The 26,089-nt window shown below is 34.1% G+C and overlaps 1 protein-coding gene across 1 annotated transcript in view; it reads right to left on the reverse strand.

Moving 5' to 3' along the window:
- Mcm6 (minichromosome maintenance 6) overlaps nt 1–26,089 on the reverse strand; it is a 35,629-nt gene that overhangs the window by 3,666 nt on the left and 5,874 nt on the right. Inside the window, exons 4-14 of the mRNA XM_071587663.1 lie at nt 25,164–25,312; nt 21,248–21,515; nt 20,964–21,135; nt 19,487–19,611; nt 18,217–18,450; nt 17,608–17,775; nt 15,808–15,945; nt 13,959–14,135; nt 9,107–9,257; nt 4,580–4,720; nt 791–948 (exon numbers count right to left, since the gene is read on the reverse strand). Of these exons, the coding sequence (XP_071443764.1) occupies nt 791–948; nt 4,580–4,720; nt 9,107–9,257; nt 13,959–14,135; nt 15,808–15,945; nt 17,608–17,775; nt 18,217–18,450; nt 19,487–19,611; nt 20,964–21,135; nt 21,248–21,515; nt 25,164–25,312 (1,881 nt within the window). The remainder of the gene's footprint in view (nt 1–790; nt 949–4,579; nt 4,721–9,106; nt 9,258–13,958; nt 14,136–15,807; nt 15,946–17,607; nt 17,776–18,216; nt 18,451–19,486; nt 19,612–20,963; nt 21,136–21,247; nt 21,516–25,163; nt 25,313–26,089) is intronic.

Here is a 26,089-nt window from a genome sequence, read left to right on the forward strand (position 1 = left end):
GTCAGGAACTCCTGGATCGAGCCAATGTCGACCCAGAGTTTCTTAAAACCTTCTTTTTGTTTCCAAAGTTAAAATCAACCTTGAAAGGAAGCCGATTCGACTATATTGCAGACATTAAAACTAATTGTAGGGCGGACCTGACAAGGATCCCTAAGGTGGCTTACCAGGAAGGGTTCGAGAGCTGGAAGAAACATTGGCAAAGGTGTGTCGTCAGCCGAGGCATGTACTTAGAAGGAGACAAGTTCAATTAAGCTGTATCCATCAAAATAAACAAGTTATAAATCAGTCCTATCTTTTTTTGATCTCACTTTGTATATCGAGCTTCTACTGTGCATGCTGATTTACCTATAATACAAGTATATGCATATTTACCAATACTGGAAATGGAAATTAACAAATATAAACCATAAAGTTATCAACCTGAAGTTCAGTTTGATATGAAAGGGTAGATTTTACCCAATACTAAGCCTAATGGTATGTGAAACTCACATACCAGGGTAGGAGGGCCAGCTCCTTTCCCTGAGCCACCTATGGTTTCCGTTGATGTTATTGTAACCAAAAAATCACCCAGATTTGGTGAAGCAGAGGGAGCCCAAAAGTATGCCCTGGAATTTAACCCAGGTCCTCCAGTTAGAAGTCCAACACTCTATCCCTACACTACTGTGACTTGCAATAGCAAATATAGAATTTTTAATTTTAAAATAGAATCATAATCCATAGAAAAGTTATGATTTTAATTACTTGAATACACAATGGTGTTTGTTCTGCCAGCAATTTACAGAAAACTTACACGAAATATGAGACGATCTATGACTTTTTCTACTAATTCTTTCCTTTGCAGAAGTTCCTCTTCACTCTCTATAGACTCCTGAACCTGCTCAAGGTACCATGCAACAAGGTCACTCTTTCTGAGACCATCTGAACCAGCTTCATCGCGCGAGTCAACACCTTAAAGAAAAACAATACATACATTACACCTTATTTACAAAATGGACTGATGTGGACTGAAAGGAAAACATATGAGAAGTGCTAAGCATGCTGGGAGAGGAGATAGGATTGTTGGATGAAGCCAAAACGAGGCAGGAAAGTTCAATTTAGGGCATTTTGATTGGTAATGGATTGTTAACCATTGTGATATAGGGAAGCAAACTAGGCAGAGGAAGGAATAGGATAGGCATGTTGGATGGATTGAAGGGAGGAAAGAATTATGCAGAGTTGTAGCGGCCAATTTCCGGTAATGCTTTTTGTTAGGAGAGGTAAGCAAATGTATTTTTGTATAATTTTCCAACCAAAACCTACCCTAACCAGTAGAATACCAATAATAATAATTCACCAAATATCTGAATTTAGCACATTGAAAAATGTATTCCAATATAAGAATTTGAAATATATACCACTGCTTGAGGTTCAAAAGGACAAAAGTCAAATTTAACATTTTTCTTCTTCTTGCTCCTCCTGGTGGGCAAGGATGGAATTAATGTAAAACATACTTTAATCTGTTACTAAACATAAGGTATTTATTCCTGTAGTCAATTTTACAACATACTCCATTTGTGCTATAAAGTATTTTTAGGTTTAACTTTTTGGTTTTAATGGTACTTTTAAATGGTGGTTAAAATTCTAAACATTTTGATGTGATAGGTTTTTAGTGACTTTATTCTTCAAAACATGAAAAAAAAACGATAAATTTCCCCAAAATGTCCCATGAAAAGTATGTCTTAGACCACATTACCAATATAAAAAACTGAATAAATTACAGATGTGTCATCTGAAAACATTACCATTACCATATATTTTCTCCAATACCCATTACCCAACAAGAAAGAGAAATGAATTCAATGCTCAGTAGCATTCACATGATAATTCTATTTTTTTGTTTTGACATTGCCTAATGTCATATTTTACCCTAAATTCTAGTCATTATGGGTAAGTGAGAGATAAAAATCATGCATTCCCCTAAGTACAGCACCTATTTGATTGATTTTACATGTTTGATGAGAAGAAAGTGAGGCCAAGGCTGTATAGAAACAACCATAAGATGGCTGACGACAAACCAAGTGATTTCCAGCCCAAGATGTACACTGCATGAAGACTTCACCTTAATTAAGAATTGTATGACTATCAGAAATCTAACTGCCCTACTTTCATGAATTTGATACAATACTTATATACAACCTGTTTTTAAGTAGCATTATGGGCACAAACATCATTCTTTAATTATGCCAAACAGATACCAAAATTGAAATTTGAGTATGAATGACCACAGAAAAATCACACCCTTCTATGTTTACTTAATATTTTTCTTTTATTAAATGCTTTTAAATGACTGTTACTTAAATATGTTCACCTAAATAGAAATAAACATATCATTTTTGATGATAAAAAATATGACTGGTTCAATTGCAAAGACAAGTCTTGACTGAAAGCTTCAAGATTATTTTATTTCAAGCTCTGACAATATGTTTCTCCAAGGATATTCATTGAGATATTATACTATCTTTTTTTAATTGAAATACATGCAAGTGTACATGTGTAGACATAAATCGGAAATAATTTTCTTTCGATTAATACCTATTTTTAGACTTAATCATTCTACATGAATAAGGAAGTAATTTTTTTCAAAGGCAACTTTTTTAGCCAATGTTTTTTGAAAATTAAAATCATTTAATTTATTTCTGCAAATATTTAACCTCATGAAAATAGCAGTGATTTTTTTCTTTTGTACAGCAACACTGGTAACTTATTTAAAATTAAAAATCAAACCCTGTACTAGCATTATCAGAAATACTTTCTACAATTTACATTGTTATCATATCCCATACAATTTCTTATTTTTACAGCATATGTGGAACCACATATTTACACAATTTCATTCTGAGCTTTCTTACTATTTGCATCAATATGAGCTAGATTAAAAAAAAATTCACTTTCTAAAACAGTTACTCATGTACATCAGCCTTTATAATAAAAAACTCTTTTGACTTCATTTTGAATGCATACAATTAAAAAAAGATGATTGAGAACAGTGATGTGAACAATCTTTGAGAACAGTGATATGAACAATCTCTCAGAAGAATTTGAATACAGCAGGGTAGTAACACAAATTTGAACTACTTAAGCTTGTAATCTCAGGCTGCCAGAAAAAGGTTTGGGCTATGAAATGAATACATTGTATGCCTAGCTTTCTTACTATTTGCATCAATATGAGCTAGATTAAAAAAAAATTCACTTTCTAAAACAGTTACTCATGTACATCAGCCTTTATAATAAAAAACTCTTTTGACTTCATTTTGAATGCATACAATTAAAAAAAGATGATTGAGAACAGTGATGTGAACAATCTTTGAGAACAGTGATATGAACAATCTCTCAGAAGAATTTGAATACAGCAGGGTAGTAACACAAATTTGAACTACTTAAGCTTGTAATCTCAGGCTGCCAGAAAAAGGTTTGGGCTATGAAATGAATACATTGTATGCCTAGGAGTTAGCCATGTAATTTATACATTGTAAGAAAACCTAAGGGATTCTATTCATATTGCACATAAGTTGAACATTTATAAAGAATGAAAACGACTTTGACCCAACATGATGAAGTGTGAAAAATGCAAAAACTGGTGGCTGACAACTGGGATTATTTTAACTGCATTGATGTAACTTACATAACAGTGATAGGCTCCTGAATATTAATAAGTATTCTAAATTGCCAAATCATATCAAAACTGCACCTCCCTGAATCAAAATTCATTTTATTTTCTTCAAACAATTTTGTAGATGAACAACTGTTTGCACTAGTCGAAAATCAAGGTAGCTCTGATTCTCAAGGGTTAAGTTTTTTTCTCAATTGCTCTGAAACATAAATTATATCCTGCTGGAAAATGGTAAGATGAGGTAAAAAAGGACATTTTCAACAGCGGGCAAAATAAAACTTTTGGAACTAGTTGATTCTCACGATAGAACCTGTATTGATCCAGTGAACCATCTACAATTGCGGGCCTCTACACTAAATACAATAGTGAACAATCGCGATTCTATTCTGAAACATGCAAACCTGTAAGGACATTTCTCTAAAAAGAGAAAATATGCCAAGAAAATATATGGAAAAAGTGATTTTTAAATGATAAATCATCCATGTGAATGGCATCATCTAAAAGAATAAGTATTGCACATTCTAAGGATTTGCAGGACATTGCAGGAATCTAAGGTTTCACAGCATCATATGGTTGGTTAGATAATTTTGAACATAGGCAAAAATAAGACAATGACACTATCTGCATTTTCCTGCATTATCTATTTTTACATGGGTCCCTAGATAAGTGCGAATAAAGGGTTTTACCATACAAGGTAGGGGGTCTATTTCAGAAAATAACCTTTCCCAAAACTGAGGTTTTCTGAATGGGGTGGTACTCTATTCTGGGGCTGACTACATTTGTAAAATAGAGAATGAGAAAACCTAAAATTTATTAAGCAATGGTGTTATTATCATTATTTTAACAAAATAAATCATTTTCAAAAATATTTCTCCATTTTACCGATGATAAACACAAAGTGTTAAAACAAAATGTTATGTTTCAACTCACCATCTCTTTCCATTCGGGTTTCTTCATGACGCATGTGGAGAACTAGCATATTGGAGAGAGTTTTGTACTCTTCAAATGTTATGCTCATCTTTTTTTTCTCCACCACTCCTTGCTCCTCTGGTAATTTATCTTCATGAGTTCCTATTTAAAGAGCAAAACAAAATGTTAATAACCCAAAAGTCAGAAACCCTAGTTTATTTCTGCAAATCAATTAATATTATACTTTAATAAGACAACTGAAATGTGTAAGCATTAGTAAAATCTAACTTTACAAACACAGCTGAAGACTACTTGGTATGATTTAGAGCATGCAAACTGTCTCCCATTGATAAAAATGAATTATAGGCTCAAACTCATTGGAAACTGAAACATTTACAGTAAATCCTTATTATTTTAATCCTGCTTAATTTGAAATAACAAGTAATTTGAATCTATTAGCAGACCCAAAACAAAAATATAGATCTTTTGTGTTCCTTTTAGTATGGCTCAAATACTGGCAAACAAAATACTGCCATCCATAGTCGTATGCTGTCCCAAACATCTTTTATTTCCCATCCCAATTAAAAGAATCAAAAGTAGTGCCCATTTATAAAAACCATGGCTGTGTAAATGATTTGAATAACTACAGACCAATAGCCGTCCAAAATACATTTGCTAAAATATTCGAAAAAGCCATGTATATGCAAATAGCATCTTATCTCGAAAAAAACTTCCTACTTTCTAATTCTCAGCATGGATTTAGATCGGAAAGGTCTACCACAACTGCCATATGTCAGGCAATCGACAGCATACTTAATTCATTAGATGCTAAACGCAAAACTCTTGGAATGTTTTTTGACTTGTCAAAGGCTTTTGATAATGTAAACCACAATAGACTACTAATTAAACTCAATAGAATAGGAATTAGAGGAAGTCCTTTAAACTGGTTGAAGTCCTTTATTCATAATCGCACTCAAAAAGTAGTGTTATCAGTTGATGGGTCAAAATATTCATCCGAAGCATACCAAGTTAACAAAGGTGTTCCACAAGGCTCAACCCTTGGGCCACTCCTCTTTCTGATTTACATCAATGACCTACCTAACTGCTTACCAAATAATGATGGAATAATACCAGTGTTGTACGCTGACGACACTAATATAATAATATCAACACAAACATATCCCAGCCTTGTGGAAAAAGCTAAGTCTGTCACACTTGCTATAAACAAGTGGTGTACAGACAACCTTCTAGACTTAAATGTAAATAAAAGTAAAATAGTAAACTTTACACACAATAAGAACATATCAGATGATCTGCTGGTAAAAATCAATGACCTATCAATTGAGCGTGTGACAGAATGCAAATTTCTAGGTATTTCTCTATGTGCAAATATTTCTTGGGATACTCATGTAAAAGCCCTCCAACACAAGCTCAGTTCAACTTGCTACTTATTAAGACACCTGTATGAAACTACAACTAAAACTGTACTACTCAATTTGTACTATGGGGAAATTTACTCAAATATAACCTACAGTATAATATTATGGGGATCAGCTGCTATTTCTCAAACCATCTTTAAAATGCAAAAGAAAGCTATTAGAATCATCGCCAGGAAACCTTACAATGCTCCATCAAGGCCTATTTTCCATGAATTAAATTTGCTACCACTCCCATGCATCTACATTATGTTTTTAATTCTATATATAAAAAATAACATCGGCAACTATTCTCTTAACTCTGCCTATCATCATCATTACACCAGAGGCAGGAATGACTTCCATTATGGGAATATAAGAACTAAAGCATTGAAATTAAGACCCAATGAAATGGGCATCAGATTATTTAACAAACTACCCAAAAGTATCAAGGATACACAGGGAACTGCCGTATTCAGGCATAAACTAAAAAGATATCTACAATGCAATATGTTTTACTCGGTTGATGAATATCTCAACAATATTCCCGACCAGTAAGTTCATACTTTTAGTTTCTAGCAATGGTAATGGTCTGATTCATGTTTGTGATCAATGATTTTTCTGAATTTGATATTGTATGTGCATGTTACAGCCGATGTTCATGGGTTTGTACCAAACACTTATGTAACTATGAGCATCTATTCTTTTATGTATCTTAACTGAGCCTGTGTCTTTGCTCCTCATTGACGTGCCTTATATCATGTACATACTTCACCCACCTGGTATTTTTGTATTGTGATCTCTGGGCAAATAAAAAGTAATAATAATAATATTTTGAAATCCTTACTCAAACATCTTTTATTTTGAAATCCTTACTCAATAGATTTAAGCATATGAATATTGCAAAGGTTTGTGTATATATCATACTGACATTTTTGTCCTACAGGTATCACATGCCTAAAAAATTATAGTTTCATTTAGTCACCAGCCCAATATGAAATAATATTAGTCAAACATGGGCAACAACTGGGAGAGAATGTTATGCATATCCCAGAAACCATAATAAACCCTGCATGTAATTTTAAGATTCCACTAAGAAATAGCATTAAGGTTTTCAGGATGCTCTACATATATGAGTCATATTGATCCGTATGCTCATTCAATTAGAATAAAAAATTCTTAACATGTCCCAAATTACATGAAAGGTTGGAAGTTGTGACTAAAGAATTAGGTTAATATGGTTACAATGTTGTATGCCCTGGAATTGTAATGACAATTGATTATATCTGCTCTTCTTATTGGTGATAGTCACATGAGTAGTGATTGTACTTATATTTCAATTATTACTTGTGCTTAAGTTTTTGCGATGAGTGTCTCATTTTTTTTTATCAAGTCTCTGATATCATAACACAAGGTGCAAAGAGCCATTGTTCATGGAAAAAATACCACACATGGCTATAAATGCATTTTATCATCAATAAACAACAACCTTGATATAAAAAATTGATCGGTGAATCAAACGTTTTTTCAGTTCTGATGTCAATTCTGTCATTAGCTTTGGTTCTCATTTCCAATAGTTCTGTTAAATGGATACATATCAATTTATTTATTTAACAAATTTAATGGGGTAAGATTAAGACTTCATATTCCCTTCTTCCACCTAACCCCAACACATTACAATGAAGATAAGTGGTAACATCCATGCATTAGGTGGAGGAAAACTGACTTAGGTGGGAATCAAACCTGTGACCTCTGGGATGGCAGGTGAGGACATTACCCCACCGCCACTGGGGCTGGCAAATTGCAATAGCGACAAAAGTTCAAGTACAAATACAATCAGACTATGACATGTTTTATACTATTGCAAAGGCACTAGTATACATGGACATTTTAGGAAGCATCTGATATAACTACAATACAAGGAGGACAATTATTATTATTTCTCTTCCTCATAAAGGTAAATAAAACAGTTTCTGGCATCACTTGGTGGGAAATCTTCTTATTGAACTTAAAATTAAACCACTTGGCTTTTCCACATATAAAATTTTTTATTTACTACCTAGGTTTCCTAGTTATGATATTGGATTTTCAGCTTGCAGATATCCAGCAGTCGATTTCCTCATAGGATGATGGCCTTTTCATCTTCCCAGAGTTTTTATACTCGTGGATAACTGCAATCATTCATTCTTCCTGCTTGCCTCAAAGTTTTGATTTTAATGATTTATTCGCCATTAAATCAAGTAGTTGAAGTTTCTTCATCAGTTCACCAGGCATCATGGCTAATTTGGAATAGCTATCTGTTTATCAAATTCTTTAGGTTATTAATGGGCTCAACATGCACCCATAATTAAAACAGATTTTGGATTTAAAACTGCATAGTTGCATTTATTACAAACATTATTCAACCAGGCCATCATTTTGAATTTGCCCCACCATTTTCATTTGCTGCAATAATAATGCATTTTGGCAAATGATCCTTGGGAATGGCTTCCCTCGCACTTATTTCCACTGGAGAGCACTTTGGGCTATCAAAAGTTAGGCACTATACAACAGCGAACTATTCCTATCCCTTTGTAGGCATTGAACACTCCCTTTTTCAAGATTGAGATACATTGTTCTTGCAGTTCGAAGGTTAAAACTTACTGGCACTTCATCCATTTGACTCGCGTACAATTCTTTGGCTTCAGAAATGCTCTGCTTACAAATTCTCTAAATGTAATCACTTCATGGTCTTGGATAGTTTCTGGCCAATGCATGTTCAGGCTTGACTATGCATTCCTCATCATAAATTGGAATCCCCAGGATGGATATGCTTTAATGTCAGTTATATATTTCTGTGATGCAATTAGCCTCAATTGGGCGTAAAAATAAGTCCAGTAGTTAAGCCTCATTTCTTTCGATCTTTTAAGGATAACCCAGTTGTAGGGATTATTTTCAAACACTGGACAAAAGCACTTCCTGCAGTGCACAGTGCATTTCCCCCCATGTCATTTGTTCAATCCTCCTCATTTCATCATTCCCTCACACTAACTTTAATTCCACATCAATTAATAAAATATGCCTCATAACCAATTGCCAACACCATAGTTTATAGCAATTTACACGTAGTTCTAAAGCATGTAAAACTACTCACCATTAGGAACACCATTTGGTACATCATTATCAATATCCATTGCATTATCCCCTTCTTCGATCTCATCCTCAAGATGTATGTCTGGTTGTTCAACTCTAATGATCGACTTGTTCAGCAATCGAAATGCTTCACGGACGTGTTTTGGAGTAACCTATAATTGGTAAACATAGCTTAGATTAAGTATCAAGTGAATAAAAATATGTATATACAACAAACCTTGTGCCAAATGTAATAAATTATTTAATAACAATTTATTTGAAAATTTAAATTTAAGTTCAATGTCATAATATACATAAATACATCCAAATGGTATTAAAATTTCAGAGGCACCCTAGTCAGGCTTTTAAAATTTTGGAATAATAGGTTGCAAACATCAACACAATATTAAAGATTACTCTAACTAATTATAAAACTAATTAATAACGCAACAAATCCAGAGCTAATTATTTCTTGCAATAGGCTGCTATGGAAGTCCTTGAAAATATCCTAGCCAAAATTAGAGTGTTAATAATGACAGAGATAACACGCGGTTAATATACATTCCTTTTACTGGAATCTCTTACAGATTAAGCTTATTATTCACTACTTTTGTAAGTTGAAATTTCTAACAGTTTGAAAAATAATTGGCCTTATTGTTCCATTCTTCAATCTGCTGCTGAGTTATAGACAGCATGACACTGATATTAATGCTGAAAGTGGTCAGCCCATGGAGTTCGATTCCTCATCTTATCACCAGAGTGCTTCAACAATCCTGCTATGCCAAACCTTGCCCAAATTTGAACTGTTCTCTTAGAGAGACACTGCGGGCACCATTCAGGAAAATTAAAAGGAAGCTGGCATTTTAGAGAATGAACCATTCACTTTGATGACGTGATATACATTACAATTTATAAAATAAAGATACTCCTTGATATGTCACACTCTATTTCTGCCACCTAGACCTTTAGATACGGCATTTAAGATGCGTATGCATGTACTGACATTAAAGCTGTCCACTTTTCTCAGATTATGGTTACCTGAAAAGATGTTATTTATTCATGATCCTCAAAAAATTCTGAAGTAGTTCTCTTTTCAGGAATCATTTCTTAGAGTACTTACTGACCTTGGTAAACACTGCTGAGTATTCTTTCAAAATGTTGAAGTTTTTATATCTTTATACTTAATTATTTGAGTGACATGCATAATTGTTTAATTTCATTTGAAAATTACCAGGTTATTTGAATGAAAATGTCTGTAAAAGCATTCAAAATAATTTAATGAAATATTTACAAGTTATAGTAAATATAGTATCCTTTTGTAAGCATTGCACTTTGAAGCAACTAAACAAAAAACCTATCATAGTAAAATTATTACACTGCTCCAATGCAGAGAGAAACTTCTGTTGTTTACAGCCCAAAAGCGGGATACCCTGAGAGCATATGCTATTTTTCAGCAGTAAGCAAAGTTCCCGTCATTGCCAGAGCTTATAAGGGTATCTATTATCCCTTATTTCTTCAGATGAGAAGGTAAAATGTTTCAAAGATGCTCTGTATTTTTGTCATCACAACACAGAACCTAATAGTCAGCCCTTTAAATTTCAGCAGTAAACTCATCGGAAAGGTCGACCCATTGTAAAATGATACAAGGTTCCCCAATTTAATATCATATCTCTAATAGGTTTCCATCTCCCCAGATGAGAGTATAAACTGTCTCAAAGACACTCCCCATTCCCCCATGAGAGCAATGGACCTGTTAAGAGACTGGAAACAACTTTTATGCTTTTTGAAGCAGACATGACAATGTCCATTAGCAAAAGCTGTCTTATCATGCAAACTGTATAGTTTTGATGATTATTGCAAAAGGACCATTTAAAATGAAAGAAAACATTAGCACAGAATTAATATGGCAGTATATTTTTAAGTGTATACACTAGAAAATTGGATAAATTATGAGAAAAAGTTAAATGAAATTGAAGAATGAATTATAAAAATTATAAAACCTTAAAATAAGAATTATTCAATTGTTATTTAAAATCATCAAGAAAAGAGTCACCTAGAAAAACTAAAACACTTTTAGAAAATTTGTCAGCATTGCTCACGGCGACTTTGGCGCCAAGTGTTAACATATAAAATCATTTTATTAGGAGGAATTGAAAGCTGACTGAATTAGGTACTTATTTCTAATCTGTAACGCTTAGGTCTAAATGTAAGGGGCTGACACCACATTAAGTTTCTTTGTGTAATAAAATCAGATATGAGAACTCCTTTTAAAAAATAACTGCAATAGTTTATGCCGTCGAATGTATACTATTCTGCCAATGAATATTTAATTTCAACAAATGATGTAAACTGATTAGTCAATAACACAGTATCACTAAGGTTTTTTTGGACTTGACCTATATAATGATGCACGAGGGTTGCTATTTGTATTTTCAGCCTCATAGTGAAAACAGTAATTTATTGTTGAAAATGGCTTTATTATTATTTGAAGTATTCTCCATGATAATCAATACATTTTTGCATGTGCTCGAACCAATTTTTGTAACAATTTTCCCACTTCAATGGCAGTACCTCTAAAACATGCTTTTCGAGTGGATCAACGGCATCTTCAGGCGCCGGAAAACATTCGACATGCAATTTCTTCTTGATTGACGGGAATAAAAAGAAGTCATTTGATGCTAAATCAGGACTGTACGGAGGATGACCCAACAATTCAACATTTTGACCAGTCATATAGTTAGTTGTTTCAGCCGATCTGTGAGAGCTTGCATTGTCATGATGAAGAATGATCCTTCGTTGCCGCTTCATTTTCCGTATTTCAACAAGCACTTCTGACAAACAAATGCTCGTGTGTAACATTCAGAATTCACGTTCTACATTGCTCTAATGGCACGTTTGCCACATGTCCAGTTATTTTGAAGAAACAGGCGATCATTTGCTTCGACGTGCTTTGTGCACGAATCATTTTTGCTGGATTTGGCTTGTCTGGGAAGACCCATACAGTGGATTGCTCTTTTGTTTCGGGCTCATTACAATAGATCCAAGATACCTGTGTAGATGGTATACACAGCTTCTGATGCACCACCATCGTATTTGTTGAGCACTTATTTGCACCAATTGACATGAGCATCTTTTTGAGCTTTTTTCAAATTATGCGGAATCTAACGTGAACAAATTTTTTTCACAGCAAAATTTGCATGCAATAGCTTATTGATGCTCGTCATACTAATCCCCAAGGATGTCTCAATTTCACGATAAGTTACATGACAATCTTCCTTTACTAGTTCTTGCACAGCATCAATGTTTTCTGGCACAAAAACTGATTCTGGATGACCTTCACGACTTTCTTCGCTGAATGAATGGTGGCCATGATGGAATTTGTTATACCAACGTTTCACAGTGGCAAAGGATGGGGCTTCATTGCCAAAAGAGAAAGTAATTTGATCGATGCACTCCTGTCTTGATAATCCACGCCGGAAGTTGTAAAAAATCATTGTACGAGTGTTCATGAGTTAACTCAATTTTTTTGCTGAGACAAAATTTTCGAGTCACTGTAAACAACACAAGTTATGATCAAACAAGAAAATGTTCTGTAGAAAGTTATCGTTAAATAGGTCAAACTTTCAGATGAAAACGTCAGATGCGCCTAAAGCACTAGTGTTGTCAAGGCTCAAAATATAAATAGCAACCCTCGTAGTAGTAGTAGTAGTTTTGAGGGGAGGCGATCGACAGCTGAGGTCATTTGCGCCATAGGGGATGGACAGGAAAGGATGAAGGGTGGAGAGAAACCCGGCGTCGGCATTAGCCTACTCTTTACGAAAGGCGCCAAGGGGTCCACGGCTTAACGTCCCATCCGACGGACGGCGAACTCACTCAAAGTGCCCTCCACAAAGCACCTCAAGTAGGGATCGAGATACCTCTGAAAATATTCAACACCCCCAGGATTTGAACCCGGGCCCTCTGGGTGGGAAGCCAGTACGTTAGCTATCAATTCGCAGGCCAAATATAAATTATTATTATGACATATTTTGGGCTAGCATTGAAAAAAATGAAATGCCACAATTTCAATGAATAACAAGAATGAGTCACCAGACGAGTTCTTAAATACAAACTAAGTAATTGCAGAAGTGCCTGAAACCTAGAAACCGAACATATTGGCTTGTATTACACCATGAAATCTATAATTTTTCTTAATTGTACTTCAGTTAAGGAATATTTTTATCCCCTTCGGAGCAAAATTAATGTTTGCAATTTTATTTCATAATAAAGAGTGCATTTAATTTTTCAGGGTAGCATTTTTACCAGGGACAATGATTTACCTTCATTAGATTGAAATTGACCGAGAACAATTTTTGCAATGATGTACTGTACATGGACATAGCCATAAATGCTAAGAAAGGGAACCTGTGAACCTCATGAAGAATGCCTATCTGCTTACCAATCAATAGTCAAACCAACCCGCCAGGCATTCTTCCACTTATAATGGCCTTTGCCATTGCTTGCATCACAATTAGCTATTTCCAGTTTCAGAGAGGTATGCATTAACTTGAAGAGGAATTTTTAGCTGCCTTAAAAAGGAAAAACTTTTGATTTGAGAAATTTCATGTCATAAATGAGAAGAGATGAAACAAATAAGGCATAACAAAGATGATATAATGGCTGGTCAACTGTAATAATGGGAGTTTTAATGAGCATATGGTGTTGTGACATTTAGAGTACACATTCTTTAGGGATGAACCATTTTTGTTTCAACTTCAAAGAGCCAAAGAATAAAACAGAATGTAACATAATACATTATTATATTTAAAATGTTCAACAATTCACTGAAAAGAAAAATTATTTAGTATTTTTTTACAATTTCATATTAAACTTACCTCATCAGAGCATTCCATTTTTGCCATTGCCTCAGATAACCGGATCATACTTTCCAATTGTCTTACAGTTATGCGCCATGTACAACGAGCTCCTCCACCTCCACCAGATGATCCACCAGAAATGCCATCTCTCTGGCGAAGTCTACCGTAAAGCTCAACAAGGAGATCTTCCGCTTCCTTAAATCATAATATGAATCAAATAAATTAATCACATGACAAAGTCTTTCACAAAAATCAAGTAACTAAAACTTGCAATGAACTAAATGCCATTGGATGCTTTATAAAATGAAAATTATAATGAAAGGATTAGGCTATTTACAGGTTAGTACTCCTGCATATTCAATTCAATTCAATTTATTTCTTCACCATAGGCATAGAATTATGCATGGCTTTGTCAATACATGTTTTACACTTCATATCAATAAAAGACGTTATGCAAAATATTAAAACAATATGAAAAATACAAATACATACAATTTACAATTTTCTCAGGATTAACACATTCCAATTATACATTTAAAATGGTATGCATTAGAAAATCATCTACACTATAGAATAATTTACATGAAAGTAGTTTTTTCACGGCACACTTGAATTTAAAGGAACTTTTGATATTTTTAATATAAGCAGGCAATTTATTGTACATAAGTATTCCCTGATGATCTATCCCTTTAATCGTTTTATTTACTCTGTGCTGACTTACATGGAATGCATTTTGGCTTCTCGTATAATGACTATGAAGGTCACAATTTTTAATATTTAAAAGATATCGAGACAATATGTGCATTGGAAATAAAGAACTGCTTCTGATATCTTGTGATAAAACTTTGTTTAGTATATTTAAATTGCATGTATCCTACTTGCATATTCAATCATCTGGATATTCCTATGTTCAAATCCAAACATCCATGTACAACCTAGGCTCAATGTATCAGACAGTAAGATTACCTACGGTGAAGAAAGAAGTGTCTACACTTGTTTAGCGATGTAGGTACGGGAGTATTCCCATAAACAATAATAATGAAAAAGAGATGAAGGCTTCCCCTCCCCCGAAATTATTGACCATAGATTACCTCCTTTCTATACCAACTTATGACACCAAAGTGAGGTCAACAGTTGTTTAACTTTGCTTTCACAGATATTATTTTTCTACAAGCTCCATTACTTTATGGTTCAAAATTTGTGAACATTTTCCATAATTCACTTCAAAATCAATGGTGACTGGGCAATAACCAAAGAAAACATTGAGTAGAGCCCCCAGCTATGAACTCAAAAGTCAACAGTCAGAATTCATACGTTTACTGAACAGTTTATCTGAGCTTAAAACAAAATTTGATGCAAACACATCACTCAATCAAAGATATCTTGGTGACCTTACTGACACTAACTCTGACACAGTCCTGCATAAAAAATATGAGGACTAATTATCATGAAAAAACTTCAGTAGTCAGCCAATCAAAGATGAAAACTGAGCTCACATATACTATGTGGAAATACTGGATATCCATGAATGAAAAAATTTGAGTTTTCCACAGCTGTTTTATATTTTTTAAATGCACACATGTAGCGTGTAGACAAAATTAAAACTACAGTATCTATCAATATCTACAGAAATATGTTTTACTTCATATTATGGTTAAAGGTAAAAGTAAATTGTAACTGGCAGAAAACTGCCAAGAGAGTGGAGAAGCTAAAGACTAGGTTATAGAACAATGACATTCTTACATCTATAGATTAAATGAATTACACTTTTTTCACAACGTTAAGTTATGCCTGAAGACCACCGACATTCAAGGTAAAATTTATAAGTCTCTACTTGAAGTGTCAGAAAAATAACATGGACAATTACCTCAATTATAACTGGTTTGAACTGGCGAGCAAATGCAATGTATCTTAGTACTTCTTCTTGCGAGTACACCCTTTCAATGGATTCTTCAATGTTACTATGCAAATCTATGATTTTTCTAGCAATCGCATAGTCCACAACCTGCAGGAAAAAGTAATAGTTAAATAGAACTCTCAATATTTAAGACCTTATAAAAGAAATATCACTTAAAAGCATTAAAAAACTCAAATACTCAAAATAATTTTATTAATAATTACAAGCATTACTTTGTAAGTAGTGAATCCATAAACTATTACCAATAATGAAAATGCAGAAAGATATTGGTGTAAAAGGATATAACAGGACAGTTTTTCAATATCTGATTATAAAACATTTTGGAAAACTTGCTAATATTATATGAAGAAAATAATTTTGTATTAAAAAACCAAGTGCTAACATAACCAAGATTAGAAAAGTTTATAGATACAAAATTGTAGGATAAGAAATGGAATAATCTAGGAGAGAGGAAGTAGGGAGCAATTTCTAGATATGGGTGACATATACACATTCTAACATAATCAAGATTAGAAAATTTTACAGATAAAAAATTTGGCATGAGAAATAGTGCTTACTATTTATTAATGATGAAGTAGGGAACAACATCAAAATAGGGAGATGCATTACCAAAATCAATGGATGTTTCCAAAAAAATATTCACTAAAATTACTTTTAAAAGTTGCCAAAAATAAATCTGTAGAATAATGCTACATTAAAACAAGTAGCATTTTGGAGAAAATATTCCTTCGAAATTTTTTATGTCCAAGCTAAAACTAGGTGATAGGTTTTTACTAGAAACAAGAGCAGCTGTAAATATTTGACCAGTTTAAGTATCTATAACTAATAAAACCATCATTTTCATGATACATATTGTGACAGTTGATGACAGCAACAAAGTTACACTGGGCAGCACTAATTGAATTTTAACATACTCTGAATTGGTTGGATTGTCAAGCATAATAAATTCAATAAAAATATACAAATTAAAGATTTATTTTGCCCAACAAAATTTTTGAATAATTTTGACTGGTATTTAGTGTGATTTTTGTAGAATTGAAAATAATTTTTTTCATAATAACGGAGGACCATATGGGATTTCTGTGATTACACTAAAAATAAAATGCCTTTTAAAACACCTAACAATTAAACAAATGGCCTTGAATTATCAGAAGATTTAACCATCAAACAGTCATGCAATGTAATTTTTGAATTATTATAAGAGGTGTTCTGTACAACAAAGACAATCTCGCAACAACTCTGACAAATCTTTTTATATTCCTTAAAATATAGACACTACATTAGTGATCATTGTTTTGTGACCACTTCTCATTGGCATGCAGAATCCCTGATGATTTGTAACCCATATCTGGAGTAGCTTCTTTCACAGTAGTTTTTTTAAGTAGTTACCTATCAAATGTCATTTCCTAAAAAGAATTGTAATTTTTTTAGCATTGAACCCAGGGCACAGACAGCTGAATTTATTTTTTACTGGGTGTACTCTCATGCGTGCAATAATCTTCCATCAATCTCATCTCAAAACCCCAGTAATTACTAATAATTGACGGCATTCAAAGGAAAGCTCATCCTTGGCTTCTTCTACACTTTACCCTCATCATCTTAGTTGTAGGCAGATTCACCTTCGCTGTACAGAATGCCTCATATTACAATGCATAAAATAATTAGCATATACCTCCAAAAATCTGCTTCTCACTGAATATTTAATGCAATATATATAACAATGTTTCCCCCAAAATGAGCTGCTCTTACCTCGTTACATTCATCCACAAGTATAAAAAACAAATCAAATCGTGACATAAGTGGTGCTGTCAGCGCAACATTTTGCTGAAGTGATTTTGCTCGGTCATAGCGCCCCCCAACAGGGTTTGCAGCTGCCAGAATGGATGTCCGGGCATTGAGTGTCGCACGAACACCAGCCTGAAATCAAAGGAAAAACCAGTTGCATAGCTCTTTTTAAAAAAAATGTCAAAACGAGAAATGACAACAAGCATGAATATTTCTCAACACTTCCCTTTTAATACATATTTATGCAATACTCAATATGTTCATTTTAAATTAGAAGAGCAACAATATTCCTTCTAGAAAGGAAAAAAATCACTTCCTACACACTATATTGCTTGCATTTAAAAGATGTCCCACTGCCACTTAAAGTTAAAATTGCCATCGTGAAGGTTCCCCTTTAGTTATATTTTCTATCATTATTATTCTTACTTGTCATCACTACATAAATCTTATGTTTCCTCTGATTCATGCTGAACCATGGCTCTAAGTGTGCTATAAGTCGCTGAAATCCTGCATGTCCCCACCATTTCCCAACCAACAATTTTTTGCAGAAAATAGCAGTCAATTTGGACAAACCTTAGCAATGGAAATCGTCTGTTGCTCCATAGCCTCATGAATTGCCACCTGATCACGTGGATCCATTTTATCAAATTCATCTATACAACAAACTCCACCATCAGCCAACATCAATGCACCAGCTTCAATGACAAAGTCAGCTGATTCCTCATCTCTGACAACACCAGCAGTTAGACCAGCAGCAGTGGAAGCCTTTCCGGATGTATACACTGCACGAGGACTAAAATCCGCTACCTGTCAAAGAGGATTTGAAATCTCACATCAAGACTGGCTTCATGCATAACATTACACTTTTTTGGGCTTTTCAGTCAGCAAATGATCAATTTTGTGCATTAAAAGTACACAATGAATAAATTTAACCAGCTAGGAATCCATAAATTAATTCCAATTATCCATGAAGATATTAACCCTCCTTTAATTTCTCTAAATTCCTTTGGATTTATTACACCTATGTGAACTGCAACAATGTTAACTTAAATGTTGCAAAAAAATAGTTCATTCTATATTAAAATATTTCCAGTTTTATAATTCCCCTTTCTTTACACTATCTCCACTTATGGCATGTGTTATAATCATAATATAGGGAGCCAGGACTAGACACTGAGAAAGAATAGAAGGAAAGTTATAAGATGGGGTGTTTTATTGGAATATACACAAACTCTACCCACAATATTGGAAAAACTTTCAATGCAAAGCATGTCATATATTACTCCAGCAAGCCGAATCACGAGCAAAACTACAATTTCTTCATTGGCCCAGGGATGCAAAGAAAATTCGGCTTAATTTTTTATCATCATGATATTATCCATTATTATTTCTTGCTGACTATTAGTTTTGCAGATGAAGCAACTTGTTAATAGTATAATGGAGCAACCTCTTGCAAGAAATGAAAAAATATATAGGAGAAAAAGAACATTTAAAAAATCTGAAGTGTGCTAAAAGCAATGTAATGTTCTCATTCATCCACAGTTCACAATTCAAACATCTCGAAATTTAAAAAGTAGTTTCATAGGCATTAATTCATACTGAATGCTGAAAACTGGTATAAAAATTTGTTAACAACATTTCAGAACTAGGAGCAAAATCAAATTAAAACAGCATAGATTTTAAGTTGTTTTATCACATCCCTAAACAAAGTATTTAATTGAAATATCCCATATCAACTAAGTTAACTTTAAATTATCTCTATCGTAGTTGGAAACAAGAGCCTGGTTTTTGAGGACCATTATTTTGAGTTTTTACTACAAAGGTAAAACATATACATATGTACCTGTTTCAAAAATTGTGACTTGGCAGTGCTTGGATCACCCACAATGCAGCAGTTAATGTCACCCCTCAATGTAGTTGATTCCATTGTTGTCTTAGGTACACCACCAAAAAGCATTAAGATAATCCCTGCGGAGTAAGATGCTCATTCAAATCCAGTTCATTAGTATCTGCAAGCACTTATAAATCAGAAATCCATCACAGAAAATTAAATTTATAGAGCAAAACCTCTTTATGTTTACATATTTTTCCAGAAGAACAGTGAAAAATCCGGGCATATAATAAATATTACAGTGCGTATGAAATAGTTCCATGTATCCCCAGAGATAAGATTATTGTAGGCCATAATTCCATTTCTAACTTATTTAACTAGAAGTGTACACAAACTTATGTGCTCTTAACATCAGCAAAAGGAACTTGTGTCTGTTTAGTGGCATTTTATTGTTTGGTATTGTTGATAAATTGTTTTCCTAGGTGTTGTAGACATTAGGTATTACGGTGGCGACTTTTTTTGGCCAGGGGTAAGCAGAGTAAGCAAATAGGGCCAGGGTCAAACCAGAGGACACCATTCAAAAACTTACTTCTGCACTTAACCATATTGGACTCCCATGAACCACATGGAATTAAGTATATTGTTTTGGGTTAATGCTGTTTTGTGCAAGTATATCATCTTCATCCCAAAACTCTAACCAGCCAATCCTTAGATTAAAAACCCATAATGATGATATTTACTAACATGTATTTTTAACATAAAGACAAAGTTACAAGTAATTGCTTAAAAAAAATTCTTGGTAAAGTTCAAGTGTAAAACAAGATGATTATTACAATATGATAATGTTATAATGATAATTGCATACACCACAGCAAGCTCTTCAGATTCCAGCACCAATCTTAGCGATATTCATTCAGCATAGCGATCTGTGTGTACACAGATAATGCAGTAGTCGCCAAATAACCCCATATGAACTCATTTGGAGCAAAGCAAGGTTGAAAACTAGCATTTCAAAGCTTGACCATTGAAAACATGACCAATGTGCACATTTACCGTTACAACTTAAGTAGTTACAAAGGCCATGAAAGTTGGAATTCTAGGGCAAACCCAAAACAGTGCAACCTCTTCTGCAACAAAGCCTTCTTTATAAGTAACCTTACCCTGGTCCCACAGAATGAAAATAGTACGAAAAAATCTCTTTAAACTATACACTATAAAAGCTTCCTAATATGAAGCATAATGTGGACCATGACATGACATTCACCTCTTTCCAATTATACTAGTATTTATGCAAAAACAAATCAAAACCATTAGCCATTGTTGGATCACATCGGGGCACGATTATAGTTACTCCACCACAGCAGAGAGCACAAACTGCGATAGCACACTCCCTCTTAATCCAAAACACTAAGCCTCTAGTTTTGCCAATGGAAGTTGATTTCTACTCATTTCTGCAGCACAGAGTGGAAAAACATCAATCTCATCTTACCTCTTTTCACTTCATCATTGCCATGAATTGATGGGAAAAGGCTTGTGGTTAAGTTTTGATACAGATTTCGATCTCTGCTCATTTCATAAATTCTGTTCCATTCTGCTTCAGACATTTGTTCTTTCATTGCTTCAGCTGTCATATCCTCCATTTGTAGAGGTGATCCACCAAACTAAATAAAAAAATAATAATTGTTGAATTGGGAATAACTGAAGGAATTAAATAATTATGTATACATACATATATGATCTTGGTTTCAAAATTATATTTCAGAATCAACTTACCCTCTGGCTTGTAGGGGTGACACTGCATGCAACAAATGCCAGCTTGTAATTAAGCTCACGAACTCCAAGAGCCTTTAGCCCACGAATGCCAGCATCAGCAGCTTCCCCAATTTTGTGATGTGAACCTTGCTGAGATGTTGCACTCGAGGGTAAACCAGGTGCAGCCAAAGCTCCAACATCAGGTACCACAACCAAGGTCCCAGTAAAGTCATATCTGTCACCAGCTTGTACACTCTCAACAGCTTCAGCATGAAGAATCACCTCAACACTAAATGATCATGCATTAGGAAGAAACACACAATATATAGTAATGTGAAAGCATTTCATTAAATTTCAATCAGCGACTTTTAGATGCAATAGTGTTCCTTAGATCAACACAATAATTAAATACTTGCTTCAATAGTAGATTGTGATTATTCAAATCTCACAGTCTAAATCCCCAATTAAAACTTTTTGCATGTTGTACCATTTGAAAGTGGGCTATAGGAACTACCATTTCCTTAAGAATGGCAAAGTAATGCTTGACATTAATCAACTGTCATTTTAGATCATAGAGCTTAACCAAAAATGATAAATATTTAATTTGTTGCAAACACTACCATACTTTCTTCACTACATCCTCTTTATCATGCATTTTAATATGTACCAAAAAACTTCATAAACAGTTCACCTAAAACTTTAAAAATGCATATTATAACGACCTAATATCAGATTTCCTGTAGCACAAAAAACCCATAAATAGAAAATCTTAGGAAATCAGCACATGAACATTTATGCAAGAAGTTTCACCTCCATGGCTTGTCAACCTATTTAGATGATCACTTTAAAGGCTGTAAGATTAATGATAACATAAGCGGTAATAATGTTCACTTATTTATTCTGAGAAACATGGCACTTTTCAATGTTTGCGCATCATCATTAGCTGTACAAGACTACTCGTACACTTGAAGATTATGTCTGGGTATTGTAAAACTACAAGTTTATATAAGAATAAATTAGTAGAGATGACCACCAGTACTGTTATTCATGTTACCCTGCACTGTACAATCATATCATTTTGGTAACAAATTATCAAAAATACTTGCAGAGTAAGTAATCAGATTATTTCCATGCTGATGGAACACACATCAACAACATTTGTGAGTAAATTCAGGAAATGTTTTTTCCAGGAAGAGCCAAGCAGCTGCATTCCAAATTAAACCTAGCTGAATGCACCTTAAGGCATTTGCATCAATTGGAATTATTGAAATTATGATGTAGTTGACACGCCCACCCTCATGTTCAGGTTCATAAATTCAAGTGATAATGATATTTTACGATCCATAGAGTCTATACTGAATAATCGCATTAATTTTTTAAAACAAAATTAAAAATGATATATCTTTTGGCTCACTTAAATGTCAATTATTACTTTTTTGAGGCAATGTAAAACTGGAGCCAAATAAGTTGAAATGTTATTATATCAAAATGTACCAAAGAACAAGTGGCAATTGAACAATTTGTTAAACCTATTATCTTATACATTGATCATTCCCTCTAAATTAGAAATTTGATCCTGGTAGATTATACCTTCATTTTGCTATAATTCCAAAAGGACAGGGTCAAGTTATAAGAGGGGTATTGGTTTAATGTTGAGCTAAGCATATTCCAAACCCGGGGTCTTTGAAGTTTAAGTCCAAGAAACAATTCAGCTTGGGAATACGCTATGCTCTGGTTATCCTCTTTCCTTCTAAATATTTTTTGGAATGACTTCTTGATCCAGGTGGTATGGGGAGAATTGAAATAGAAAAAGCTTTAGTACACCTGGTGGAGAGATCAGTGATCACTAGAATGCTCACTCAATATCATTTTGGAAAATGTATTGGTTGGGCTCCTACCCAATCTTTGAACTATGCACTCATCTGTAAAAAACTTCACTTAGGAGAGAAAATGTTCAGGAAATTAGGAGAAAGATAATGAGAAAAAATGTCTATTGCACTGCTTTGTGGAATCCCTGACATAGCCTTTCCTCAATTTTTAACCATAGAAGAAATAAAAATTTCATTTAATTATTTCATCCAACTATCAAATGGCAACATCCCAACTTTGGAATTAATTGCTTGTGAAACACTGAGGTCACAGCTTTCCTAAGAGCAACAGCTATAGAATACACTTTCCTTTACATTTACCTATTACATCACCAACGTCTTGATAGAAACCTAGGAGTTGCATTTCAACTATTATCTTTCCATGACATTGCATGCTTTAAAAATATAGGTGTTTATTGAGACATGGTACCAAAACTTTATTATTGCTAAGGCCCAGAAATTTTGGGTCATTACCGATTAAGCATGTAGAAACCAGATTACCTTTTTTTAATTTTCAATACTATTTTACTGAATGTGTGATATGTTTCTATTGCTTCCAATATTCCCATGGTCGTCCAATAGGTAGTCCGGTAGTGAACTGGGCTACTGACTGGATGGCCTTGGTTCCATTTTGGGTTATACCTCTGGGTACCCTAAGAATTACCCAAGCTGTAAAGGAAAGAAACTGACTCCACTGCCCTGATGCAGTTGGGCAAGTGCTAATCTCCTCTTACCCCTCACCTATACAATCAAACTTGTGGTTGATCATAGTGGTATTGATCACTACTTTCACGTTTTCATTTGCTAGAAATATGAATTTTACTAACTTCGCAGTCCCCATAAATGGCCTCCAAGTATGCCAAGTCTCCATCAAATGCTGAAATATGAATACCCATAATTGATCCCAGGTCATTTAGCAAAATACTTGAGATATCCTTCATTGAATAGTTACCTTTCATCTATAAAAAAACCATAAACACAGTAATCAATCCAAAGGTCAGTTTCATAGTTGATAGTAGAGTTCACCCAGTAATAAGCCCGATAGCATGTGACATTCACACCACAGGGTAGGGCCCAGTTCCTTACCCTGAGCCATTTATTGTTTCCCAGGAAGATCTGGTACCTGAACAATCACCTAGCTTGGGTGGAGCTGCAAGTGCACAGAAAGGCTTGCCCAGGAATCAAACCAAGGCCCTTAGTTCAATAGTCCAACGCTCTCCCCTAGACTACTGCAACCCACCTTTCATCTATGTTAATCAGTTATTTGTACTGAAGTTCACTGCTTCATGAAAAGTAAAAATATCTTCACGGACAAAAATTCCTTTGGTAATACCTACACTCATGAATGTTAAGGGGTTTTTGTCAGGTGATATTGTTCATTAAGAAACTAGAGTGCTACCTCACATGACTCTATTTCAAACTAAAATGCAGGAATTTTGGGATAAAACCATTTGGCTTGACCGGGCATCCTCAACCCTTGATATACAGCAAAGTGCTTTAGCCAGTCAAGCTACTGAGGCTCTCCGGCTTATCTCAGTCAAAGCTCCACATTTACTCCGTCAAATTATCACATTTCAGTGAACATCAATAGAAGACTGTTGTAACTGTCACAGCATGCCCTTCAGTTCTTTGAACTTTCAATTTCAATCTTTCTAGCTGTGTAATTGTACCAAAACAACAATTATCGTTAAATCAAATTCCGTCATAGTATTAGCCATATGACTTGAAAAACATTCCAAAGAAACAGTGCTGACAAATAACACCTACATAAACCCTTAATCACTTGCCATTGAGTTAGAGTAAGGTTCCAAGACAAGCAAAGAAACTTCCTTTTTTGAACAATATATGTTATTCTCATCACTACTGGTTATCTATAAAACTCCTCATTAACCTCATGCATCTCAATGAGGCTCCATTGCACTTAAAGTAAAAGTGCACCTTCATTGGATTCAGAAAAAAAACACGAGTCTTAACTGTACCCAGCTAATGAAAAATATTGTTGGTATCAACAGTATCAGCATATTAACTTGTAAATACTTAGTAATGGACTGGAAAAATGACAATTTTACCTTCGAGGAATACAACCTCTGGGCAATTCAGCCTGTGTTTCCTGTATCCTTACTTTCTGAAAGTCAACAAAAGTTGACTTATCAAGGTCTAGCATGAATCTTCTTCGATTGCTACACACTGGATTGTGACAAATTGTTGGATTTGTGTACTGAAGAAGAGAAAAAAAAAGAAACAACAGATTAATTAATATTTTCATTTAAAATGGCAGATGTTATCTAATGCACAAAAAACTAATTTTACTTTAATCACATGCATGAGTAATCAAAAATCATGGCTAATTTATGGTGCAATTGGAGCTGAAAAAGTATATGCTTGGAAAATACAAAAATAGTCAACAGTCTCCCAGGGGATGTGAGGAGAATAGCAGATTGGCTTTTGTGCCTCATAGTGGTAAATTGGTGCTGAAAATGATACTTTTAATGATCAATTACATTTTATATAGGACCTGGGATGAGAGGGAAAGGAATTCAGAGATGTTAAGGAAATTTGTTAGTGAACTATGCAAGCTCAAAATCTCAGAGAGAACATATGTGGGTTATCGTAAAGCTAAAATTTTAATGTGAATAAGGTTGTCTTACGATTTCAAACCACTTTTATTGGTTGGAAAAGTACTAATGAACTACAGCGACTAAAATAATATGTTATTTTTAATAGACTATGCTAGTATATAAAGTCACACCCAACACATGTGCCTCTTACTCAGATTTACAACATGCCAACAAGTAATAACTTGGTGAAATAAATAGTATACGTGACCAACAAGAGGAAGTAAATGTGAGTGTTTCTGGAAGGAAACATGTGATCATGATGGTGGCCTGGAAAGTGGTTAGGAAAATGAGAGATGTGAGGTTAGGGACCACAGTTTTTGGGAAATGAATAGAGAAAATGTTAAGTTTTGTAGGAGTAATGGGTAATTATAATAAGA

Source organism: Hetaerina americana, unplaced genomic scaffold (assembly GCF_022747635.1).
Source record: "Hetaerina americana unplaced genomic scaffold, ioHetAmer1.1.p SCAF_3, whole genome shotgun sequence".
In the NCBI taxonomy this organism is placed as follows: Eukaryota; Metazoa; Arthropoda; class Insecta; order Odonata; family Calopterygidae; genus Hetaerina; species Hetaerina americana.